Here is a 26984-nt window from a genome sequence, read left to right as displayed (position 1 = left end):
CTCACTTCAGTTTAAATGGCATAACCAAAATAACTGAAAATGCTATCACAGACATGCAAAAACATTTTCGTACTACATTTATTAAAAAACATATTATAAAACAGTACATAAAACAATACTGCATTTTATGAAAATACATGTGCATGCCCATACAAAGAAAAAAGGACAAAGAATCATACACCAAGGGTATTTATCATTACTTCGTAGAGGAATTATAGTAACTTTTCTTTTTTGTATCTTCCAAATTATCAACAGTGAACATGAATTATTAGACTGGGGATATTAAAATATGACAAACGGAAAAATAATTTACAAAACAATTTATGAAGGCTATTTACAATTTATGACCAAGTCCTCAAAAGCAATTGCAACAAAAACAAAAATTGACAAATGGGACCTAATTAAACTAAAAAGCGTGTACACAACAAAAGAAACTATCAAAAGAGTAAACAAATAAACTATAGAATGGGACAGAATATTCAAAAACTATGCATCCAACAAACAACTTATATCCAAAATCTATAAAAAACTTAAATCAACAAGAATAAAACCATCCCATTAAAAAGTACGCAACGGATTTGAACAGACGCTTCTCAAAAGAAGAGATATAAGTGGCCAACAAACATATGAAAAAATGCTCAACATCACTAATCAGAGAAATGCAAATCAAACTACAAACAGACACCATCTCACCCTAGTCAGAATGGCTATTATTAATAATTCAAAAAATACCAGATGCTGTCCAGGCTGCAGAGAAAAGGGAATGCTTATACACTGTTGGCAGGAATGTGAATTAGTTCAGCCACTGTGGAAAGCAGTTTGGAGATTTCTCTAAAAACTTAGAACAGAGCTACCATTCAACCAAGCAATCCCATTGCTGGGTATATAACCAAAAGAAAATAAATCATTGCACAAAGAAAAAAAAATGCACTCCCATGTTCATCACAGCACTATTCACGAGCAAAGACATGGAACCTAGCTGCCAATCAACAGTGGACTGGATTAAAAAAACGCGTTACATATACAGCATGGGATACTATGCAGTCATAAAAAACAAACAAAATCATGTCATTTGCAGCAACATGGATGCAGCTGCAGCTGGAGGCCATTATCCTAAGTGAATTAACACAGAAATAGAAATCCAAATATTACATGAAATCACTTATAAGTGGGAGCTAAATCTGGGGTACACATGGACATAAAGATGGGAACAACAGACACTGAAGACTCCAAAAGGAGGAAGGGAGGGAAGAAATGGCTGAAAAACTTCCTATTGGGTACTATGTTCACTATCTGAGTGACAGGATAAACAGAAGACCAAACCTCAGCATCATGCGATATACCCTTGTAATAAATCTGTGCATATACTCCGTGAATCTAAACTAAAAATGGAAATTTGAAAAAGTATATTCACAAACATAAAATAAATACAAATTACAAAAATCATAACAGGTGCCGTTTTATTTTATATCTAAGAAGCTAACACAGATAAAAAGACATGAAAAATAAAGTAATAATAGAAAATAACAACCGTCATGGTTAAGATTTTCCTGTAGCACAAATCACTATATGATATGGTTTAGCTGTGTCCACAGCCAAATCTCAACTTGAACTGTATCTCCCAGAATTCCCACGTGTTGTGGGAAGGACCCAGTGGAAGGTAACTGAATCAGGGGGGCTGGTCTTTCCCATGCTATTCTCATGATAGTGAGTAAGTCTCATGAGATCTGATGGGTTTATTAGGGGTTTCTGCTTTTGCTTCTTCCTCATTTTTCTCTTGCTGCTGCCATGTAAGAAGTGCCTTTTGCCTCCTGCCATGATGCTGAAGCATCCTCAGCCTATGGAACTGTAAGTCCAATTAAACCTCTTTCTTCCCAGTTTCAGGTATGTCTTTATCAGCAGCATGAAAACAGACCAACACAGTAAATTGGTCCCAGCAGAGTGGGGCATTGTTGAAAAGATACCCGAAAATGTAAAAGTGACTTTGGAACTGGTTAACAGGCAGAGGATGGAATGATTTGGAGGGCTCAGAAGAAGACAAGAAAATGTGGGAAAGTTTGGAACCTCCTAGAGACCTGTTGAATGGCATTGATAAAAATGCTGATAGTGATATGAACAATAAGGTCCAGGCTGAGGTGGTCTCAGATGGAGCTGAGGAAGTTGTTGGGAACTGGAGTAAAGGTGATTCTTGTTATGTTTTAGCAAAGAGACTGGTGGCACTTTGGCCCTACCCTAGAGATTTGTGGAACTTTGAACTTGAGAGAGATTATTTAAGGTATCTGGTGGAAGAAATTTCTAAGCAGCAAAGCATTCAAAAGGTGACTTGGGTGCTGTTAAAAGCATTCCATTTTAAAAGGGAAACAGAGCATAAACGTTCACAAAATTTGCAGCTTGACGATGCAGTAGAAAAGAAAAACACATTTTTCGAAGAGAAATTCAAGCCTGTTGCAGAAATTTGCATAAGTAGCAAGGAACCTAATGTTAATCACCAAGACCATGAGGAAAATGTCTCCAGGCCACGTCAGAGACCTTTACTGCAGTCTCTCTCATCATAGGCCTAGAGGCCCAGGAGGAAAAAGTGGTTTCATGGGCCGCCCCCCGCATATTGTGTGCAGCCTAGGAACTTGGTGTCCTGTGTCCCAGTCACTCCAGCAGTGGCTGAAAGGGCCCAACGTAGAGCTCAGGCTGTGGCTTCAGAGGGTGCAAGCCCCAAGCCTTGGCAACTTCCATGTGGTGTTGACCCTGTGGTGCATAGAAGTCAAGAACTGGGGTTTGGGAACCTCTACCTCGATTTCAGAAGATGTATGGAAATGCCTGGATGCCCAGGCAAAAGGCTGCTGGAGGGGTGGGGCCCCCATGGAGAACCTCTGTTAAGGCACTGTGGAAGGGAAATGTAGGGTTGGAGCCCCCATACAGAGTCTCTATTCTGGCACTGCCTAGTGGAACTGTGAGAAGAGGGCCACTGTCCTCCAGATCCCAGAATGATGACAGATCCACCAACTGGTTGCATCAGGAAAAGTTGCAGACACTCAACACCAGCCTGTGAAAGCAGCCAGGAGGCAGGCTATACCCTGTAAAGCCACAGGGGCAGAGCTGCCTAAGACCAGGGAACCTTCCTCTTGCATCAGTGTGACCTGGATGTGAGAGACCTGGAGTCAAAGGAGATCATTTTGGAGCTTTAAAATGTGACTGCCCCGCTGGATTTTGGACTTGCATGGGGCCTGTAAACCCTTTGTTTTGGCCAATTTCTCCTATTTGGAATGGCTGTATTTACCCAATACCTAGACCTCCATTGTATCTAGGAAGTTAACTAACTTGCTTTTGATTTTACAGGCTCATTGGCAGATAGGACTTGCCTTGTTTCAGATGAGACTTTGGACTGTGGACTTTTGGGTTAATGCTGAAATAAGACTTTGGGGGACTCTTGGGAAGGCATGATTGCTTTTGAAATATGAGGACATGAGATTCGGAGGGGCTGGAGGTGGAATGATATGGTTTGGCTGTGTCCCCACTGAAATCTCAACTTGAATTGTATCTCCCAGAATTCCCACGTCTTGTGGGAGGGACCCGGCGGGAGGTAACTGAATCATGGGGGCTGGTCTTTCTCGTGCTATTCTCATGAGAGTGAGTAAGTCTTATGAGATCTGATGGGTTTATCAGGGGTTTCCGCTTTTGTTTTTTCCTCATTTTTTTCTTGCCACCGCCATGTTAAGAAGTGCCTTTCACCTCCTGCCATGATTCTGAGACCTCCCTAGCCATGTGGAACTGTGATTCCAATTAAACCTCTTTTCCTTCCGAATTTCGGGTATGTTTTTATTAACAGCATGAAAACTGACTAATACACTATAAAAGGAGAAATGGTCCTCTGAGCTACTTTTCCAAAGGAAGTTTAGGATTATAGCAATGTTGAAAAGTTTTCTTAACCCTCTCTGCTGGCATTAGACTTTCCATTTTTAAGTAGTAGCTCTACATTTCCCCACTGAAGTTTTCCTTGTGACCACGCAAAACCATATTAGTTTTTTTTGCTTCTCAGAATTCACGTAACAATCTGAGCAACACGTTTACAGGATCAAAAACTATTTTTCTAGTTAATGATATTATGTCTCCCTCCTATGAATCCCCAGAGTACACTGTTTGTTGGCACCTCTCATATTTTGCGTCTTCCAGCTACTTTTGTGCTTGTTTTATCTGTTCAACTAGACTGTGAATCCCCTATGGTCAGGGGTTATCTTACTCATCTTTACGTACCATGAAATGCCTAGCACAATATGTTGTACTCAGTTAATAAATAAATTGTCTTGTTCCATTAGGTGAGCAGTAAGAACAATTACGAACATTTCAAATCAGGCATCTCACCTTCTGCTTCTAATACTTATAGTACATAGCTTAGGTCTAGGCACAGTGATGTATAATGTATACTTATTGACTCCTATTTACTGAAATATCAAGAAATATGTTGTAGAATGCATGATATCTAATGCTGCTGGAAACAAAAGTTTTGAAACATATAAGTGAAAGAGCAGGTAAAGTAGTCCTTAACTTTAGTCTCATAAAAAAACAAAATAAATGGAAAATTTATACATGAAAAAAGTTCAGTAATTGGATTTAGAATTTAGAATTCAAGGTGCTATGGTTTGTATATTTGTGTCTCCCCACAATTCATATGTTGACATATGCAATGCAAAAGTATTACCTCTTAATACCTCAAGTAGGCCCACAATAGAAAAGTATTAAAAGGTAGGGCCTTTGGAAGATGGTTAGGTCACAAGAGCTCTGCCCTCATAAATGAGATTAGTGTTCTTACAAAAGGCTTCAAGGAAGCTTTTTTACTCCCTTGCCCATATGAGGACACACAGAAGGTGCCACTTACTGAATTGGAACAGGTCCTCATCAGACACTGAATCGGCTGGCACCTTGATTTTGGACTTTCCAGCCTCTACAATTGTGAGCAATAAATTTCTATTGTTTATAAGTTACCCAGTCTAATGTATTTTTTCATAGCAGCTCACATGGACTAAGACAGAAAGTAAAGAAAAAACAATTAGCAGTAAAAAAAAAAAAAAATGTTATGCAACCAGGTTTCCAATAAGCTAAATAAAAGTTAGAATTGAAAGTCATAAAATTCCTTCACTGGAGAACTAAAACATTAAGCCTGTGAAGATTTAGCCACTGAAATGTTTACAGGTAAGGGGATGGTATGAAATGACTTACTCTATAACCATATTTTGTATAAACAAAAACTGTGAATAATAAAAAAGCGAGAAAATCTCTGTAAATAGCACCTTCACAACTGTAATAGCTGCTCCCTTTACCCCCTAAACAAACACAAAATACAAATAACCACTCCACTATGCTTACAGGTGCCCTTCATGCATGTCATCGTTGAAGAACATAACTCAATGACCCGAACAGCAAACGTTCCTGGTTCCTCTGCTGGCACTGTCAAAATGGAAATCTAAAAAGCAAAAATAAAGTATCAGACACAGCTGTTAGATCTCATTTTCATTCTTCTAACATTAAAATGCTATTAACTTCTAAACTGAGTATCTTTTTCAAACATCTCTTGATGTCTGAAAAAAATATGGCTTGTAAGGATTTAATTTTGGAACAGAATTTGAAACATATTTATGTATCTTTTCATAATTCTCATAGATAACAACTATTTTAAATACATTTAATATTTATTTAATCCTTACTTACTATAGGTTTCTTACTATAAACTTACTATAGGTTGAGTAACCATTATCTAAATTCCAAAATACTCCAAAATCCAAAATTTACTGCCGACATGATGCTCTAAGGAAATGTTCATTGGAGCATGTTGCTCATTGGAGCATGTTGGATTTCAGATTTTCAAATTAGGGACATTCAACTGGCACACTCCAAAATCTGAAAACATCTGAAATCCCAAACACTTCTGGTTTCAAGCATTTCAGATAAGGGATATTCAATTTGTATTTTCAAAGGATACAATTAGGACTTCTTAGTTCTGAAATATGTGTACTTTGCTGTTTGAAATTAGACCATATTAAATCAATCTTGATTACTCATAATGGCTAAAAACAGCAACTAGCACTAATAATTAAAGATGTTACCCATTCCAATCATATTGAAGCAAGCAAACTAAATATATATCAAAACATTTGAAAACAAATAATTTTTAAACACTCCATTAATAAAAGTAGAAATTCAGAATCAAAAGTAAAATGTAAAATTATTAAGTACTATTTATTGATAATGTAGTATACTATCCTAGGCATTAATGATATGCTAGATGGCTTTATATTTAAAAACTTTAAATGATCTTCAGGTCAATGTTTCTTTTTTTTTTTTTTTTTTTTTTTTGAGATGGAGTCTCAACTCTGTTGCCCAGGCTGGTGTACAGTGGTGCAATCTTGGCTCACTGCAACCCCCGCCTCCTGGATTCAAATGATTCTCGTGCCTCAGCCTCCCAGGTAGCTAGGATTACAGGCATGCATTACCACACCTGGCTCTCTCTCTCTCTCTCTCTCTCTCTCTCTCTCTATATATATATATATATATATATATATATATATTTTTTTTTTTTTTGTATTTTTTGTAGAGATGGGGGTTTCACCATGTTGGCCAGGCTGATCTCGAACTCATGACCTCAAGCAATCCAGCTACCTTGGCTTCCCAAAGTACTGGGATTATAGACATGAGCCACTGCGCCCGGCCCAGGTCAATGTTTCTTTGTAGATCCTAAAGTTTCAATACTAATCCTCAATCTAATCTTCAATCTCAGGAAATTTTATCCTCTCACATAGAAAATACTTATCAAAAGGGAAAAGTGCATTTGCACTTTGCCCTATAAGTGCTATGCTACATTTTGACTGAGAATGTCACAGTGATGGCCCAAAGAGGAAACACCTAAAACAAATTTTACAATAGAAATTATTTTGATAACCATGACTATCCTACTTTTATGTACATTTCTGGCCTCAAAATGTCTCAAAAACTTATTTCTCCATGTTCCTCTCAACTCCCTTTGTTCATGATAGGAAATGCACTTTGGCATTAAAGAGATAGTAGCCACTAAGACATTGAATGTTGAACAACAGTTAAATGAGTATAACTAAAAACATGAACATAATTGGAAAAGTATCTTAATGAGTGCAATAACATGTAAGGACTTCTTTTGATTTCTACAACTATCACTTTTTTTTTTTTTTAACTGAGATGCGATTAGTAACCTCCTACTACAGTACCTCCGTCACCTGAACTCTGAGAAGTTAACTGTCTTAAACCTCATAGAGATGATAAAAACCATCAAAAAAGAACTCCCTCAACCCTCTAATACCATAAAATTTACCTGGACCCACACCTATTCTTCCCTCTAAGTCTCATCATTCTATCTATACTGTACAATTCAAAAAAAAAAAAAGAAAAGGGGGGGCGGAGAAGATGAAGGAAGAAAACTCTCTACAGGAAACAAAGAAAGACAAGCAGGACACACACTTTAGACTGATCACTCTGAAGGATATATAGAAGGCAGATTTGAAGTAGACAAGATGAGAGAAGGATGACCAATTACGAGTCAGAGATGATGAGTCCCGTAACTGGAACAGTGAGAAAAGGCAGATCAAAGCAACTTTTAGAAAGTACATTGAAGGACGTGAAGTTGATGAGATGTCAGAGAGGGAAGGAAGAAGTTGCCATTGAAAGGATGTCAGAACTATTCCCAGAAGTAGGGAACACTGGATGAGGAGCAATTTGCAGAGGGAAGATGGTGAGTTAAGTTTTGAGTGTGTTCCATTCGACAGACGTCCAGCAGGAAGCTTGTGGGCCAGACACTCCTGGGAGATATAGAAGTGTCTGTCACCAAGATTTATGCAGAATTGATATCATGAGACTACACAGAGTCATCTAGTGAGTATGCCCACAGCAAGACAAACTGTGGGCTGAGAGAAAAACACTGAGGAGCCCTGATATTTAAGGACTGGGTAAAGGAACAAGGGCCCACTAACGAAGTAGAGAGGAAACAGAGTCATGAGGGGAACCACAAGAGCAGAGTTTCATGGAAGCCAAGAGTACAGACTTTCAAGAGAAATGGAATAATAACATTGTCAAAAGTCCCAGTAGACAAGAACCAAAAAATATCCCCTAGCTCTGACTTCTGTGAAGTTATTAATGAATTTAGCAAGAAAAAAAATGTGGCAGAAATATGAGGATAGAAACCAGGTTGCAGTGTCATAGAAATGAATGGGAGGTAAGGAACTGGTGGCAGCAAGTATAGACACTGTCTTGAAAATGTTGGTAAGAGGGAAGATAGCTAGAGATGGGGACAGAATCAAGGGAGTGGTTCCTTTTTTATTTTTAGAACAGAAAATGCTAGTGTGTGTGTGTGTGTGTGTGTGTGTGTGTGTGTGTGTGTATATATTAGCATATATGAAATAGAAAATGCTTGCTTGTGTATGTGTGTGTGTGTGTATGTGTGTGTATGTCTGTTCAAAAACAAAATGGTGCCAGCAACAGTGGGCAGACGCTGAAGATACAGGAGAGAGAGCAGGCAATAAAGGGTGGGGTGTGTGTGTGTGTGTGTGTGTCAAGGGCACTTGTCAAAGGGGCTGGCTTTGAACAAGGAGGGGAGCCTCCTGATTCATTTGTGAGTTAAAGTACACACGTGGTGGTGGGACAGGAAGTCAAAGACTACTGTGCGTGGTGGATAGCCTCACTATTTTCAGTGAAGCAAGGTCGGGGGAGGGGCAGCGGGGTGAGAGGAGCAAGGGATAAGCAGGGTGGGTAAAATCATGAAGACCTGCATTAGGCACTGAGGGAAAAGGGAAAGGGAGATGTCAGGCCAGTGGAAGAACTGACTGGTGATGTGTGCTGAAGGTCCAGCTGAATAACGCTGGCACTCCTGCATCTGTGGCATGGTTAGTCTGTCTGGTTGTACGGTTTTCTTAAGCAGCCATCAGTGATCCAGGTGAAGATTATAGCCTGACTTAGGGATGGGATCTTCCTCTGTGGGTGTAGTGGAAGGACATGACAACATGGGTACTGGGAGTGTCAGACAAAGAGCAATTCAGAAGATTTACTATGGGGTCTAGCATAGGGAAAAGGAAAAGGGCAGAAGGGAGATAAACTGAAAAGAAACAGAGGGAATGAGGAATTGTACATCTCTTAACAGACTAGGGGGTGGCGGGAGGTAAGAGAATGAAAGAGCTGGAAGGCTAGGGGCAGATTAATGCCACTATAGATCCATGACCTTCAGACTCAACTGGGCCATTAACATTGCTCAACAATTTGACCATGAGACAGTACACTCTCTGACTCCTTATGATGATTATTTTACATCTTTCCTTGAGCTTCTACCTATCCACATTTGCACACCCCACTCTCAAAAGATGACCTCACTTTGTTTATAATTTAAAGAATAAATGTAACCCATAAGATGGGAATTCCCAAATCTACAAATGTATTAACCCTCTGGTTTCAACGTGTCTCCCATTCCATCCAAGGACAACATTTCTGCCTGTTCTCTGAATTTTAGCCTCCCCAGCCTTTGCCTGGACCTTGATCCATCAATTATCCTCCTTCTTACTTTGGTATCTTCAACCTCTCCCTCTCTACTGGCTTCATCCCATCAGCTGAAATATATACACTAATCTTTTAAAGTAAAGAAACACCCTCTTCATCTCCACGTCCCTCTTCAAAGACCAGTTCCTCTCTCTTACTCTCTTCACAGCTTAGCTTCCTCCAAGAGTTATCTCTATTTGCTCTCTTCACTCTTCTGCCTCCCTGGCACTCTTTGATCTACTCACAAACCTCATAGCTTACTGGGAGATACAGATAATAAACCAGTAATTGTAGGAGAGTGGAGTAGGTAATATAATAGCTGCTGTACTATTTCTTCTACACGCCCATGCTCACACTTGTCACACTGAATTACAGTTAATACTTATCAGTATCCGTATTCTCCAGACTGTAAGCTATTTGAGAGCAGAGATGCTATCATAGTGACCACTGTCTCCTTAGAACGCAGCAACACTGGCTGGAAGGTAAAAGGCACTCATTGTTTGCTGAATGGCTTAATGAAAATATTTATACTTACACATGTAACAAGTATATTTGGGGGACTTTTTTGTATATAATGTTCATTTATTACCAATAAAAATTGGGACAAATGAATTGACTTTATCCACTTACACACTTCTTTCATATAAGAAGAAGCTTTCAACTTAAGGAACTATAGAAGCCTACTTTTAGCACTGGCATACAGAACCAACAATCACACCTACTGAGTAAGGTGATTTTATCAGTAACTATAAAATATGGTCAGAAGGAGAACTGGGTACCCTGGAATTTAAGAGGTCTGACTGAGGAAAAATTAGAGGCATAATGCCATTCCTCTATGGAACTGGGGGTAAGGAGAAAGAAGAGAGTACCGAAATGAATAATGGTAGTAAGGAAGCACCATAACTGGGGATATGTGTGGAAATTCATTCACACCAGGCCTAACAGTGGACTTACAATCATTGCCATAGGGTTGGCTACTGTCTTTTCCTCCCAGATTTTCAAATGTATTATCTGGGGATTCTCTTTTTCTTCCCATAACAATGTATTTTCAACTTCCCAGAAATAATTGTCAAAATCTAGTATTTAGTCTGATTTTCCTAAAATAAATCTATTATATAAGATGCAACTATTTGTTCCATTGGATGGAAATCCTTAAGAAACCAACGCCATTACATTATTGCCATCGTGTATTTTTTTAAAACACATTTAAAAAATACTACGAGTATCCCTAATCCAAAAATCTGAAATCCAAAGTGTTCTAAAATCCCCCAAAAAAACCCTAAAATCCAAGCACTTCTGACCCCAAGCATTTAGGAGAAGGGATATTCAAACTTTAGTACATATAGCTTAATACGCTGTATTTTGCCAATATTGATTTATACATATTACTACGTAGATTAAATTAGTAACAATGTTATTAGAAAGCACAGGACTCAATGAGGTATCATCTCACACCTTTCAGGATGGCTATTATCAACAAGACAAGAGACAACAAGTGTTGACGAGGATGTAGAAAAAAGCAGACCCTTGTATGCTGTTGGTTGGAATGCAAATCTATACAAACATTATGGAAAACAGTATGGAGGTTCCACAAAAAAATTAAAAATAGAATTATCCTATGATCCACCAATCCAGCTTCTGGGTATACATCCATCAGTATCTCAAAGAAATGTCTGCACTCCCATGTTCAATGCAGCAGTATTCGTTGCAGCTAAGATTTGGAAACAACCTAAGTGTCCATCAATGGAAGAATGGGTTTTTTAAAAATGGGGTGTGTGTACGTGTAAACAATGGAATATTATTCAATCTTTAAAGAAGAAAGCCCTACCATTTGCAAGAACATAGATGAACCTGGAGGATATTATGCTAAGTGAAATGAGCCAGACACAAAAAGGAAAATACTGCATTATTGCATTTATATGTGAAATACAAAAAACTTCAAAGTCATAGAAGCAGAGAATAAAACGGTGCTTGCCAGGAGTTAGACAAAATGGGGAGTCGTTGGTCAAAGGGTACAAACTTTCAGTTACACAAAAAGAATAACTTTTAGAGATCTAATGTACAGCACAAGACTACAGTTAATAATATGGTATTGTATATTTAAAATTTGCTGAAAGTAGATCTTAAGTGTTCTCACCACAAGAAAGGTAACTATGTAAAGAGATATGTTAATTAGCTTGACTGCAGTGATTCGTTCACCATGTATATATATACCGAAACATCTTCATATATACAACTTTTATTAAAAATATATAGGACTGAATTTACCTGTTGATCTGAATCTGTTTTTAGGACAGATCTATCTGTAATCAGCACTGCCCTGGAGATCTGCCTGTAATGCATAAAACAGTGAAGCAGTAATTCTGATTCCATGGATAAGTTCCGTTTATAGTTATATAACCACCAGAAGGCACGTTTCAAAGATTTAAGTCAGGATAAAAGTGTCACCTCCCCAAACCAAGTCAAGTTCGGCTTTAATCTTTTCTTGGCTCATGAAAGAAGAATGCCTGACCTACAGACAAACCCCAGCTGAAGTAAAGGAGTTGAAATTATGCTAGGCTCCCCTAATACCAGACCCTGTAAGTCAAGTAAGATATTGAATATATCTTTGGTTTGGCATTTATTTGCAAGTTACCTGAAGAACAGAATTATACAGAAATGTCAGTAAAATTACCTTCACTTGCTAATGGGTGGAGGGGGCCTTACCTGTATTGCACACGTGAGCACATGTTCTCAGAAAAGTAACTGTCCTCCACGAGGAAATGCTCAGAGATAATTCTCTGACCAAACTGATCTATAATTGCTTTACATCTATAAAGAAGATAAGCATATCATAAAAGTTCATATTAATAATTAAATAATTGAGAAAAACAACATAATCAGCTACCAATTTTGAATCTAAAATGAATTTCTTGTGAAGACAAGATTTAAAACTTGCCTACAATTCCACGTTTTCTGACACAAAACTGACACTAAATGACAGAATATATATTCTTGTTGCTGTTTTGAGGGCTTTTGAAGTACAAAATGAACGTGGAATACAACTTAAACGTGTATTTTGAATGCCATTAATAAGAATAAAGTCAGGATAAGAATTATAGTAAACCGTAAGTTTCCTAATATTTAGGAACATAGAAGCATTTCCTTTGTTTAGAAAACAGGCTTTCTCCCTATCCCCCTTCACAGTTCTAAGAAAAGAATGAGAGAAAAATTGATTAAATACCTTGTTATACCATTCACAGCCTGTAAAGGCCTTTTACAGGGTTTTTATTTTTCTGTTAAACGTTGTTTCTCTTTTGTCCAAGAATAGCTATATGATCACGTGTTGGATAATGTTTGAAACAGAAAAATGTGATAGAGCTTCTTTTAATATCTGTTTCCACTTTACTTCAAAGGATGATCATAGAAAGATTTCTTTGAAGTGCTGTTTCCAAATAAGGAAAACACTTATGCATGGACATTATCAGGTCTCTGTCATCTGATATGTGTTGGGACAATGAATCATATAGAACCCTCCATTGACCTTCTTTCAATGTGTCTAGATAAAAGGATGAAAATTAGAATCCATCTCCTTGCAGTGCCACAAGTTATAAATGTACTTTATAGGGCTCATTATCCAAACTAATGGACTAAGGGCAACATCCTTGAAATGGACTTACCAGCACTGACAAAGTCAGCATGCAATATTTCAGGAACTATATGCAAATGACTGTGTGTTTGCTATATCTTTTGATTATGGAAATATCAATTTATTTGTGTCACAGCTTCTCCTTTGGGGAATAGAATTATTTTATTAGAAATGAACTTATGTGTTGTCCCTCATAAAATGTAAGCAAATTAATTCCGAAAGCATACTGTGAAATATACTGGTATAAGTTAAAATCTGTTCAATGACTCTAAAAATAAGCCATATAAGTGATATTTTCCAGGAATAAAGGCATTAAAAATAAAATGACCAACACTCAAGACCAGTAGTGAGAGGAATTTAATTTGCATTTCCTAAAGGCAGATTATGATATGCTGGTATTTTTGAATAAATAGCATCCCACTGCTGTAAGGATAGAGTATGATGTCTAATGATGTCACATGTACATTAATAGATATTTTAACCAATTAACCACCTTTAAATATAACGTTTGTTATATTACAGTAATATTTACATGATTTTTTCCATCTCATCTCCACCTTCTTTCTCTTCTACACTTCAGTTTCTATACATACCTCCTCATATTTCATTGAACTACAGCTCTTGCCTTATAAAATACTTAACAAAATACATCTGAAGTATTTACATCTGATATTTTCCAAAATAATGTTTTAAAAACTGAAAATATGAGTAATTCACTCAGTCTTCTATTTTAAAACACTCATATACCATTTGAAACACAAAGTACTTCAGGCAATTGAGAAGAGAAATCTGCTGTCATTAAACATTAATCTCTATTTGTCCTGTAAGCACTGACAAGCCTTTTTCTTACCTTTAATTCAGAGACTATGTAAAGTCAAGAGGAAATAACTGGGCAGAAAAAAGGGGGTGTTAAATTTCTGTATCTTGATAGGGGCTTACGTTATACAGATTTATCATTTGTTAAAACTCAGTTAAGAGCACTGAAAATTTGGACACTTCACAGTATGTAAATTTACATCAAAAGAAAAACACTAAACAAATATTGAGCTCCAGTTAATAAAATGTAAGCTGAAGTATTTAGGGGAAATTTAACTGACATCTGCAATTTACAGTAAAATGCATCAAAAAGGTGAATCGATACAAGGATAGAGGGGTTAATATTTGGGTAGATATGTGACTAAACAAGTTTATTAAAATGTTAATTATAGAATCCAGGAGGTGGATATACAGGTGTTCTCTCGAAATTCCTTCCATGTCAGTATAAGTTTGAAAATGTTCATCATAAAATGTTAAAATAAAACTGGGGGAGGAGGTCAGTGTTAATATAAATCTCAGACCTGAGTGTTAAGTCTTTACAAAGGGTTCCCATTTAAACTGCATTATTAAACCTGGCCCTCAAGCTTTGTAGGCTTCTAAACATGAACAAGGTTGTTTTGGTGGTAGCCATACCTTTGTTGACAGACATTTGTTTCAAAAGTTATATTAGAAAGAACTAATGGAGATCACTCAAAAGGCAAGTATGGGGGTGTGGGAGTTAGGGAGCTCAACCATACCAGGAGAAGATACTAACACATGTGCCTATTTATGCTGAGGCTTCTGATGAAACGGTGATTCTCAGAGGAGAAGGAGGAGAAGGAAGCAAATCAGAATCACACCTGGGGGACTTTTTGAAATTATAAAGTACCCCTGGAGATTCTGATAAGCTCCCAAATCCCAAGAAAGAATCACTGTCAAGCGTGCCACTGTTACTGTTGTATCTTTTATGTTGTGCTAGGTGAAGAAAAGTCAAGGGCTATTGGTACAGATAAAATACTTGTTTCTGCAAAAATTGAGGTGATGGTCGTATATGCCCAAGTCTCAGTCTGGTAGATGATAATCACATGACTCACCTGATAATATCACGCTGAAGTACTAAGGCTCTAGGCTTAAGCAAAGCTGCTCAAATCAAGACATGTTTAAGCAAGTAATAAGATTTGTTTTCCTCTCAGACATTTAACTTACTGTCATATATTCGGCCTAACTGAGAAAACAATGAATAAAAAAACATTGATTTTGATCTAAATTTAGTCTTTGTATTATAAAGATTCATTTAAAAAAATCAGATGACATTTAATTAACAGAAAGCAGCAAAATTAAACAGTGCTGCCAGAGTCATGAAAATACCCTTCCCACGTAAACCTGAGGAAGCCAGGAAAGATTAAATCATGTAAGATTTAGTTGAGGGCCTTGCTGAGCCTCATAGATAGTAATTTGAGGAGAAACATAACAGGTGTCCCCAGTTACAGGGACACAATGACCAAGCTGATCGTACAAAACACTGAAGGCAGAGAGCACATTTCTAGAGCTAAGCTTTCTAAATCAACAAATCACAAGTTATTCAGTTCTTGGTTCAATGATATAAGTGTGTAAATAGCAAAATGATGATGAGGAAGAAAATAGTAAGATGAAAACTCAGTATCTGGAATTTGGCCCAGAAGAGAAAAATAACACTAAAAGGAGTATTCAATCTCTGTGATCTTCAGAATGAATATACCAAATAATTTTATGATAAAGAAAGCAGAAATCGCATATGGAATAATTTAAAGGAAAATGTAGTAAGGAAATTAGAAGATTCTCAATCACTAAAGAAAACAAAATAATTTTCCCTAGTCACTATGGCCTTCTGAGCTTTCTCAAACACACTAGTTCAAATGCCACCTCATCCATAAAACCATTTCAAATGCTTCCCACTCATTTTTTTTGGGTGAAAAACACTCTAATAGTTTTAAACACCATTACAAGGCAAATAACTTCAAATCTATAGTTTTAGGCTCTGACCTCTGCTAAGCTCTGTATCCATATTTGTAACTGTCTATTATCTATTACTTTCTGGATAGACTCCAAGCTCCCTTTTAATAAATAATTGAAAAACAAAAATTGTATATATTCAAGGTGCATAATGTAATGACTTGATATTCACTGTGTAGTGATTACCTCAAATTAACACATCTATCGCCACCCATCATTACCATCTGTGGGTGTCATGAGGAACTTAAAACCTACTCTTACCAAATCTCAAGGAAAAATACAGTATTATTAGCCAAGCGTTTTTTCAAAACTAGCATGCTGCAAACTGAGTTTATCATGGCTCCTCACCTGCTCCCACTCCCATGGAATCCCTATGTCAGCTAATGGAATAACCAGCAGTTCTCCTACCTCAAATCTCTTCTTATATCTAGTCTGCTATAACATTTTGATTCCACCTTATAAATACTTCCTGAAACTAGCCTCTTCTCTCCATCTCCACTGATATTGCCTTAGACTCTTACAATGTCTAATAAGATGACCTGCTAGCAAATTGGTAGTTCATTTGTTTAACATAAATGTATAGCATAACAACCATGTGTGCTGTTCTAAGAGGTAAGAATAAAAATGTTTTGCTCTAAAGGACAAGATTCAGACAGAGACAATTTTTGAAGATTCAGGCAGAGACAATTTTAAGACAATAGCAAAGTCCGGTGATAAAAGATAAGGATAGGGAATTGTACAGTACTAGAAGAGATACCTAACTCATCTTATGGTGGAGGGATGGAGCATCAGGGAACGCTCTTTGGAGGAAGTGACACATTTGTTGCTTTTAAAGGATAACATACAGTTAAGCAAGATACAGATTATCTGTTAAGGATACAGATATCTCAGGTAGAAGGGCAGCATTTGCAGGGTTACAAAGGCAAGTAAGAGAAGAGCAGGTACAGAGACCCATGAACAGTTCAGTATTATGTGACAATAAAATGAAAGGCAAGTAGGGAAGAGAGATGAGCCTAGACAAGGAAACAGACGCCAGATTACAGTCTCACCCATCATGTGTCATATAAAAAGGTCTTACACTTTATTCTGAGATTATATAAAGGCGCTGAAGCTTTTTAAATAAGGAGGGGGCCAGATGTGCATACTGAACAGATCTCAACGTGCAATTATCTTATAAATTCAGTTGTTCTGTAATGTCCCCCAGTAGACTCTACGTTCCATGAGAACAAAGACTCTGATTGTCTTATTCTCTGCTGTATCCCCAGTGCCTGGCACAAAGAAAACAAATAATACTTGTTGCATGGATGGGTGAATGGATGGATGGTTAATGAAGTATTCTGTACTTGTGAATAGTGTAGAGACAGGAAAAAAATGATACCGAATCTCTGATTTAGGAGGTGAAGAATCACTTTCCATCACAGTGCTACTTCCAAATCATTGCCAGAATTACCAACTTAAAAGTAGCAAATCTAATCTTGTTTAAAACTATCTGATTATAGTCCAAATTCCTTACTAGCATAGCACAGAAGAATCTTCACAATAGGTATCCCCCACCACTGGATTCCAAGGTCTCCAACTGTATTAACAGTTACTGTTAGCTAACATAGCTAGCACTTAAAATGTGTAACAAATGGTTCTACAACCTTTATCTATTTAGTTAATACTTATAATAACCCTACGAGGTAGGTGTAGTCAATTGTCCAAGTTTCTAGATAAAGAAACTGGGTCATAGAGAGTTAAACAATTGCTCAAGTACACACAGCTAGTGACAAAGTCAGGATCCAAATCCAATCTATCTAATTTTAGAGCTGTACTCTTTACTGAAGTCTCCTTGTATACAAGGGCAGGTTCCATGTTTTATTCACTTCTTTATGCCCATAACAACTAGCATGGTGTTGGCAGATGTTAAGTATCTAGAATATGACCACTACCATTTTGCAAGCAGGCCATGCTAAAATCAGTGCTTCAGCAATGACAAATGGTGTTAAGAATCAGTCACCTCAAACTTGGTCTAACATTCTATTCATTCTAACTTCCAAGTATCTAGAGAAGGCATAGACAGCTGGACATGGTGGCTCATGCTTCTAATTCCAGCACTTTGGGAGGCCGAGGCCAGTGGATCACCTGAGGTCAGGAGTCTGACACCAGCCTGGAAACATGGCAAAACACTGTCTCTACTAAAAATATAAAAATTAGCCAAGCTTGGTCATATGCCTGTAATCCCAGCTACTAGGGGGGCTGAGGCAGGAGAATCACTTGAACCTGGGAGGGGGAGGTTGCAGTGAGCTGAGATTGTACCACTGCACTCCAGCCTGGGTGACAGAGCGAGACTCTGTCTCAAAAATAGAAGGAAAAAAAAAAAGGCATAGACATCAGAAAAATATATCTGACATCATAAAATATATATTCCTGACATCAGAAAAATATATTCCTGACATCAAGAGAGAGTCATAGTAGGAAAGCAGGTAAGTGAGACAGCTGAAGTACACAGGAAACAGTAGTTGAAGTAATTAATTACAACTATTGGTTATAGATGTATCTGGTCCTGGTCCAAGGTCTTTTCTACCCTACCAAAATATCAAATACTATACTACTAAATGGCCAGATCTAATTTACAGGAGTTTTACCTGGTCAGCATAGCTGCAAAGGAAAACAAAACTATTCAACTAGAACATTCAGTGTTTCCAAAAACAGTCAACGGAAGCATGCAGTATTAGAATTTAGTGAAAAGGTTTAGAAAAGAACCACTGATACGTACCTACATCCTCTCAAATAAGAAAGCAGAATCAATCAAACAAAAATGAAAAATAAAATCTGGCTGAAAATACGTATGCATTTGGTTACATATTCCATATACCATGATTTTTTTTTTTTTTTTTTTTTTTTTTTTTGAGACGGAGTCTCGCGCTGTCGCCCAGGCTGGAGTGCAGTGGCCGGATCTCAGCTCACTGCAAGCTCCGCCTCCCGGGTTCACGCCATTCTCCGGCCTCAGCCTCCCGAGTAGCTGGGACTACAGGCGCTGCCACCTCGCCCGGCTATTTTTTGTATTTCTTAGTAGAGACGGGGTTTCACCGTGTTAGCCAGGATGGTCTCGATCTCCTGACCTCGTGATCCGCCCATCTCGGCCTCCCAAAGTGCTGGGATTACAGGCTTGAGCCACCGCGCCCGGCCCATATACCATGATTTAATGTGCCTCCTCAATGCCCTATTTCTTCTCTCAAAGTTGGTACAGTATTTTGATGTATAATCACCACATTAAACTCAATGCTGTGATCACTTATGCCTCTCTCAGTTTTCCTAAATGGACAGTGCAAAGAAAAGCACAAAAAGGGTTATAGTCAGTCTTTAATCTTTATTCATTTATTTAAGTCAAAGTTATTGAGTATAATGGCTACTAGGAACCTGCTGGGGGGTTCTGGAGATACAACAGTGAGATCCTTCCTTTTCTTAAAGAGAACTTATGAAATGATCATACGAGGGGACATGACAGTGGGGAGTGGAGACTGACAGAGGGTTCTGATGTACTCTGTGGGATCACAGAATAAACTCAGAATTTTGACTCAAAGTATAAGTAGTTCTTAACTGTCCTAAACAGGAGGGAGGATGTCAAGTGTTACATATAGAAAACTAGGAAAAGAAAGGCAAACTAAAATCATAAGGAGACAAACGCAAATCTTTGCAGATTCCTTAGTTGGTACCCTAATTATACCTAGAATATAACAACTGTCTAAGCCAGCCTTGAATCCTTAAAAAGAAATGTATGTTGCATTTGCCCGATACAAGGTCAAGGTTTTTCCCCCAAAAAACTATCCCTCACTTTATTTTCAAGTCCTAACAAAATATCTCCTATTACTGGTTATCTCTCTTGTATATTTGATTTTGAATGGCAAAGCTGTGTTTGGTAAAGATATACTGACTTGAGCCAACTTCAGCCAATGCTAGCTTTAGGTATTTATAAAGACTATTTGACTTGTCAGATTTGTTTAAAGAGGAAAATTTTAATATAAATATGGTAATTATTACTGAAGGTATAAATATGAACTTATACTATTCAAGTATTGCTTGACTCTTAAAACTTTTAAAGATCACTTAAGCAATTTAGTATAGTGAGAATATTGTAGATAACAGTAGTATTATGATTACAGGTCAAGTTTTTTAAACTGTCAGGTTACAGAAATAAATAGTTATAGCTTAGAATAAATTTTCCAGGATGAGATTCATATACAGAATTCAAAATCATTGCATTCTAAAAAAACAAGGACATGAAGATGATGCTCACTGGAAAACTGGGGTTCTAGTAATATAACAATATAATTAATAGCACAAGAAGACTGCTATTTAATTTACATTCATAAAAGCAGGCACATCCAAGTTGTTCAACTTTTTTTAAATTTCTCACTGGGACTGAAGATTATGCATTATGAGAGAATGGCTTACATTTGAGCATATAAAATATTTTAAGATAATTTATTTCTAAATATTAAGGAAAAGCCAAGTACTTTCTAAGAGCATTAAATAACTCAACCAAAGCATGTCAAATCTAGAAGGAGATCCAGAGATTACTGCAGAGTCCATGTCATTCATCTTACAGATAAAGGATCCGGTCTAGAGGAAAGGATTTGCCTACTGTCATTCATGGCACTAATGGAAATCCAAATCTCCTCTCATTCAAGGGCTACCCAACCTTTACTCATGCCTTAGAAGTTACAAAACAAGACATGTCTTTCTATGAAGATATTCTCAGAAGCAGTGTGCCTGCTATTTAGAATTCACATTTGATTGTCGGTATATCTGGCAGTTTCAAATTGATAAGGATTAGACTGAATTAAGACCTAGAGATCCCAGTTTGCCATGGAACACAGTACCCTTAACTAAACCCTCAATTTTACCTTATAGATCAGTGTTTCTCAGTGTCATCTAAGGACTTCCTATACTAGATTCACTTGGGGTTTTCTTTAAAACTGTAAATTACTGCATTCCCCCTAAGCATATTAACCAATTTCACTTTCTGAGGGTGAAGAACAGAAATCTGCATTTTTGCCAAGATAACCTGGTAATTTTTAGGCACACTAAAGTTTGAAAACCACCAATCTAGAGATTCATTTGGTCTCTAGACCATTAGCTTTCAGCTATCTGTTGCAACTGGAATCTGTACCGGATCATAAAAAAGAGCTCCTCTGTTCAGAGCATGTCATAAAAACTAAGACAAAGGTAAGGAAAAGGTAGCCTTTAGTTCAACAAATGCAATTACTATACTAGCATACCTTTAAAAAAAAGAAAAAATGAGCTATGCAAATTATTCATGTCACATGGGACTGAAAAGGGACCCCAAGGATAAAAGAATATAAGCAAATAAATACCAAATAAGCAATTCATTATCTGGCTTTCTGTCATGGGAACATACTCTTGTAGCAAAATGAATGCACAAAGAAAAATGATTCTAGAAGTCTAAAGACAACTATTCCTTAACTTCCATAGAGTTCTTCAGGAATCAAGATGTTAACATCCTGGGTCTTCAGGGATTAATTTCTCTCTGCAAATTATCACGTTTCATTTTGTACTATCCCTCTATAAAAGTGCTAAAGGTACTTTACAAGCCTTTTAAAATATGTATCAGTGTTATCTTATACTACAGAATTACCCTTCTAAAGCAAATTTACTATCTAAGCATTACATATTTCTAGAGTTGAGGATTTTCTTCACCATACCTCAAAATACTAGTTTTTTCACTACAATTAGTCTATAAGAAGTTAAGAGACACTGTATGCCATTTAGACGATACAAAACTTTTGTAAAATGAAAGAAACAGCTTAAAATTTATATTATTTAAGCTTCCAGTTCAAATATTAAAATGTTTTATAACCTCAAAAATACTATTTAACTATATACTCCTAAAAACAATCATCCAAGAAATACAAGTCAGTAGATTGTTGAGAACGTGTAACAAAAAAGAAAAACACATAGCAATTTAGATAGTCTCTAAAACTGGATCTAAAATATTTAAGTTTCACTGTAGAAGGTAGAAATCAGAGAATATTTTATCCAGTGTAATTCAGACCAGTGATTATAACTGAAATATAAAATACACAGTAAACAGTCTTTTAAAGAACAGGTAAATTCTTATTTCAATCCTAAAGCAGCCTATAGGCCTGATACTATTGTAAAAAATTTATCCTCAGATAAGAGGGCAGCATAGTTTATGACAACAATCTACCTAAAAAACTCATTAAAGTCTTTTCTCTTGGAGTGACATGCATTATCAGCAGAGATTAATCTGATGAGTCTTTAGGTGAATTCCATTTTTAAAAATGCAATAACAGAGGGCTTTGTTGTCATCTGATGAAAATCAATTAGAGGAGGTAAGGCCACAAGGAAAACTAACATCACTCATCACCCACCCCCTGGCAGCTGAAATGATTTGTCTTCCAAGCTTGGATGACCAGGAGCTATAGGCATATTGCAGGGAAATTAATTTAGTTTCTATATTCTGAACTCACTATTCTTGTTCTGGAGGACCTAAACACAAATTACTTTTAATCAAGGTTGATATGTTATTAATACCAAGGAGGATCTTTGAAGAATCTTTTTTTTAAAAATTGACTTCAGCATTTTTCACCTGTGTTTGGGATATATACATATATATGAAGGTTACTTATATCATCCTTACTTTCTGGATTCTTTGTCCACTACAAGGCACTGTACTGAATGGCGAAGACAATAAATTCCACCAAACACTGCACACATCCTAGGAAGAGAACGGGAAAATAAGAATTAGGGTAATTGGGTTGAAAATTAAGGTAAAAGTATCTTCTTTTAAGTATTTTACAATTCATAATTGGTATTACAGAAAAAACATTTTGATAATGTATTATTTTCTCTATCACAGTACTAAAAGTCTCTCAGAGGCAAGATCAGTAATATCTTGACACAGTAGAAGTGCTACTGATAATAATATAATGCTGACATTTAGAACTGTGACCAAACCAAAAGTGTCCCTAAGCAAGAGCCAATTATCCCCTGAAAATCAGCTCCTGCCTACCTAAGGTACAAAGAACACAAACAGTCTCAAGAGGTAATGTATGTATGACACACCCAAGAGAAATCACCATTGAGAAGTGTTAAAGAGGAATTAAGCAGGGAAGACTCTGGAAAACTCCTAGATATTTTACTTACAATAAATGTAAGCAAAATCTCCCGTAGCCAAAACTAAACTGGGAACTGAAAGCTAGAGCACTAAGCATGACTTAATGCAGCAGAAGCCCTAGGGAGTGCGCCTATCTCAGTAGTAATCTAAGTGTGTAAGTTTTAATGCACACATAAGGAGAGGAGAGGCCTTAAGATCCAAACAAGGCAGTAAGTAGAAAAGGAGATATTTTCTTATAATGTCTGGATTATTAAAGAGCTATGCCTCAGTTAAAGGGTAAGCAAGAAAACAAATACATGAACTAAAAGAGGGAGAAAACAAGCAAAAAAAAAAAAAAAAAAACCAAAAAACATTTTTGTTTGGGTGGATCCCTGAATGGAGGAAGACTACACTGTGTATTTATCAGTAGTCTGCCCTCATACATGTTAGGGGTTTGAAATTATACCACTATATGATACAAGAAGCTCTTAGCCAGTAAAATATAAAATATCATGAGAAATGGCTCTGGGTCAGTGAGTTGACTCCTGGACACTTAGGGGAAGCAATAGCTAAAGCTTTGTGGTGGAATAAGACTAACCAAGGCCACATGAGATTGCCACAGATACCTACATAATGACTTTATAATCTAAAATTATACAACACATGAGGAAACACATCTTACTTTGAGTGAGCAGACAAAAGAAATAGCAGGATTAAACTCCCCAAAATGTTATTCGGCTAGTATAACTATCTGATTGAGATATGGGTATGCTTACAGTGAATGAATCAAAAACACAAGAAAATAATAATGGAAAATGTCCAGAAAGACGATTATGGTAGGCTGAAAAATGCACTCTCCCATTAAAGATGTTCACATTTTAATCTCTGGTTCCTGTGAATATATTACCATGCCTGGCAAGAAGGACTTTACAGTGGTGATTAATGTATTGATCTTGAGATTGGGAGATTATTCTGGTGGGTGCAACATAATCACAAGTATCTTTAAAAGAAAGAGGTGGCCGGGAGCAGAGGCTCACACCTGTAATCCCAGCACTTTGGGAGGCCGAGGCAGGTGGATCACCTGAGGTCAGGAGTTTGAGACCAGCCTAGCTAACATGGTGAAATCCCATCTCTAATAAAAACGCAAAATTAGCCGGGTATAGTGGTGCATGCCTGTCATCCCAGCTACATGGGAGGCTGAGGCAGGAGAATTGCTTGAATCTGGGAAGCAGAGATTGCAGTGAGCCAAGATCGCGCCACTGCACTCCAACCTAGGTGACAGAGTGAGACTCCGTCTCAAAAAAAAAAAAAAAAAAAAAAAAAAAAGAAAAGAAAGAAAAAAAAGAGGCAGGGCCGGGAGCGGTGGCTCACGCCTGTAATCCCAGCACTTTGGGAGGCCAAGGCAGGCAGACCACCAGAGGTCAGGAGTTCAAGACCAGCCTGGCCAACATGGTGAAACCTTGTCTCTACTAAAAATACAAAAATTAGCTGGGCGTGGTGGCGCATGTCTTTAATCCCAGCTATTCGGGAGGCTGAGGCAGGAGAATCACTTGAATCTGGAAGGCAGAGGTTGCAGTGAGCTGAGACTGTGCCACTGCACTCCAGCCTGGGCGACAGAGCAAGACTCTGTGGGGGGAAAAAAAAAAAAGAAAAAGAAAAGGAAAGGGGAAAGGAGACAGGAGAGGAGGGGGGAGGGGAAGGGGGGAGGGAAAGAGATGGGAGGGGAGGGGAGGGGAGGGGAGGGGAGGAGGCAGGAAGGTCAAAGTCAAAAAAGATGATGTGAAGACAGGAGTGGCCATCAGAGTGATTCCACTGTTGGAAGTGGGGCACATGCCAAGGAATACAGGCAACTTCTATATGCTAGATAAGACAAGGAACAGATTCTCTCCTAGAGGCCCGAAAAGAAATGAAGTTCTGCCAACCAGTTTTAAACTTCTGGCCTCCAGGATGGTAAGATAACAAATTTGTGTTGTTATAAGCTACTAGGTTTGTTATGGTACCAATAGGAAAGTAACAGAAAGATCCATGAATGTATGGAAATGATGACAGAAGTGGCATTACAAAGCAGTGGGGAAAGAATGGAACCTTGAAAAGATGATTTGGAAGAAGAAGAGCCAAGATGGCACACTAGACACAGCCGGTAAAAGCTTCTCCCACCAAAAGAGACCAGACAATCAAGTAGACAAACACACTGCGAACAGATCTTCAGGAAGAAGGCACTGAGAGTGGATATAGGGAGAAAGAATGCAGGCCCCAGGGCTGAAAAGGGAGGAGGCCCAGAATACTCCATGGGGTTCCCAAACACCGGAACTTGTTCCTAGTCACTAGCGGCTCCTAAAGAAGGGGTGAGTGACATAGGCATAGAATGGTTCATCTTTGTCACAGACCTCTGGAATGCTAGCTGCAAGAGCCTCTATGAGCCCCATGGACATTTGAGATGGCAACGAGAATTTCCCAGAGAGTTGGTAGAGACAGAAATCCAGTCTACTTGGAGTCCAGAAGGTTTGGCATGGGAAGAGCTGCAGTGGAGCACAGCCAGGGGAGCCCATCCCCTAAGGCTCACCATGCTCCTCTAGGTGGTTTTACCCATTTGTGAACAGCTGGACCTGGAGAGTGCAAGGCTATCTTACCTGCAGGATTGGGTTGGTGTGATCTAAACAACCGCCCCATCTGCTGGTATCTGCTCTGGCCACACCTGCTTGCAGCACAGCCTCAGCTGCCCTGACAAAATCCTTGCCAGAGTTCACTATCATAGATCATTGACTGGCAGTATCCACCTTCCCATCAGAGTATTTTTGAAGACAAACCTCCACCAGTGAGCATCCACTTGCAGCCTCCCCTCAACGGTGTGCACTTAGCCACAGCCTCCCCAAGCCACGCTGCCAGAGCCCACATGTATAAGAATCCACCACCACCATATCAGTGCCCATGCACACACAAACCAACCGCAGTCCCACTGACACACTGGGAGCCCCTCCCTCAGCGATACCACTGCTGCAGTCACCCATGGAGCCCAACACCACCCTGCTGGTGTACATTTGCCTGTGCCCCAGCTGCCACAGCACCCACTCTGTGCCTCCCACGCCCAATTGCAGCACTTTTGCCAGCAGCCCCTGTTGAAGAATTGTTGCCATTGGAATGGGAACACCTCACCTTCTCCAGCACAGCAGGTGCTTGACCTCAATAAACCAGAACAAAGCAGCAGGCCTGGTCCCAGCCACCTAGGGTTAGGGCATGCAGCCCAGGACAAGTGAGCTGAGCCTTGGCCACCTGAAAGTACCCAGAAAGGAAACCAATGAAATAAACCCAACTTATATCACAAATAAACCTTCAAGGAAATTAAAAAATATAAAACCCAGCAACTTCAGAGATTAAACACCAGCTCACACAGATGAGAAACCACCACCATAAGAATTTTGGAAACCCTGGCATCATCCAGACACCAAAACCTGGCAGAGATATAACAGAAGAAGAAAACCTCGGGCCGATATCCTTGATTATTTCAATAGATGTAGAAAAAACTTTCAATAAAATTCAAAATCCATTCATGTTTAAAATGCTCAATAAATTAGGTATTGAAGGAATATACCTCAAAATAATAAGAGCCATCTGTGACACACCCACAGTCAATATCATACTAAATGGGCAAAAGCTGGAAGCATTCCCCTTGAGTACTGGCACAAGACAAGGATGCCCTGTCTCACCACTCCTATTCAACACAGTATTGAAAATTCTGGTCAGGGCAATCTGGCAAGAGAAAGAAAGAAAGGGCATCAAAATAGAAAGAGGAAGTCAAACTATCTTGTCTACAGATGACATGATCCTGTATCTAGAAACCCCATAGTCTCAGCCAAAAGTTTCTAAAGCTAATAAACAACTTGAGCAGTCTCAGAATACAAAATCAAT

At 38.2% G+C, this 26984-nt stretch overlaps 1 protein-coding gene across 6 annotated transcripts in view; it reads right to left on the bottom strand.

The window, feature by feature from the left end:
• The window catches only part of CHM (CHM, Rab escort protein 1), a 183654-nt gene that overhangs the window by 27108 nt on the left and 129562 nt on the right, over positions 1-26984 (bottom strand). For all 6 annotated transcript variants that reach the window (XM_025373121.1, XM_025373123.1, XM_025373124.1 and 3 more), the window contains 4 exons: positions 22623-22700; positions 12247-12351; positions 11809-11872; positions 5359-5455 (listed from right to left, as the gene is read on the bottom strand). In XM_025373121.1, coding sequence (XP_025228906.1) covers positions 5359-5455; positions 11809-11872; positions 12247-12351; positions 22623-22700 — 344 coding nt within the window. The remainder of the gene's footprint in view (positions 1-5358; positions 5456-11808; positions 11873-12246; positions 12352-22622; positions 22701-26984) is intronic.

Source organism: Theropithecus gelada, chromosome X, assembly GCF_003255815.1.
Source record: "Theropithecus gelada isolate Dixy chromosome X, Tgel_1.0, whole genome shotgun sequence".
Taxonomy (NCBI): domain Eukaryota; kingdom Metazoa; phylum Chordata; class Mammalia; order Primates; family Cercopithecidae; genus Theropithecus; species Theropithecus gelada.
The sequence above is the reverse complement of the archived record's forward strand: the minus strand, read 5'-3'. Positions and strand labels throughout refer to the sequence as shown.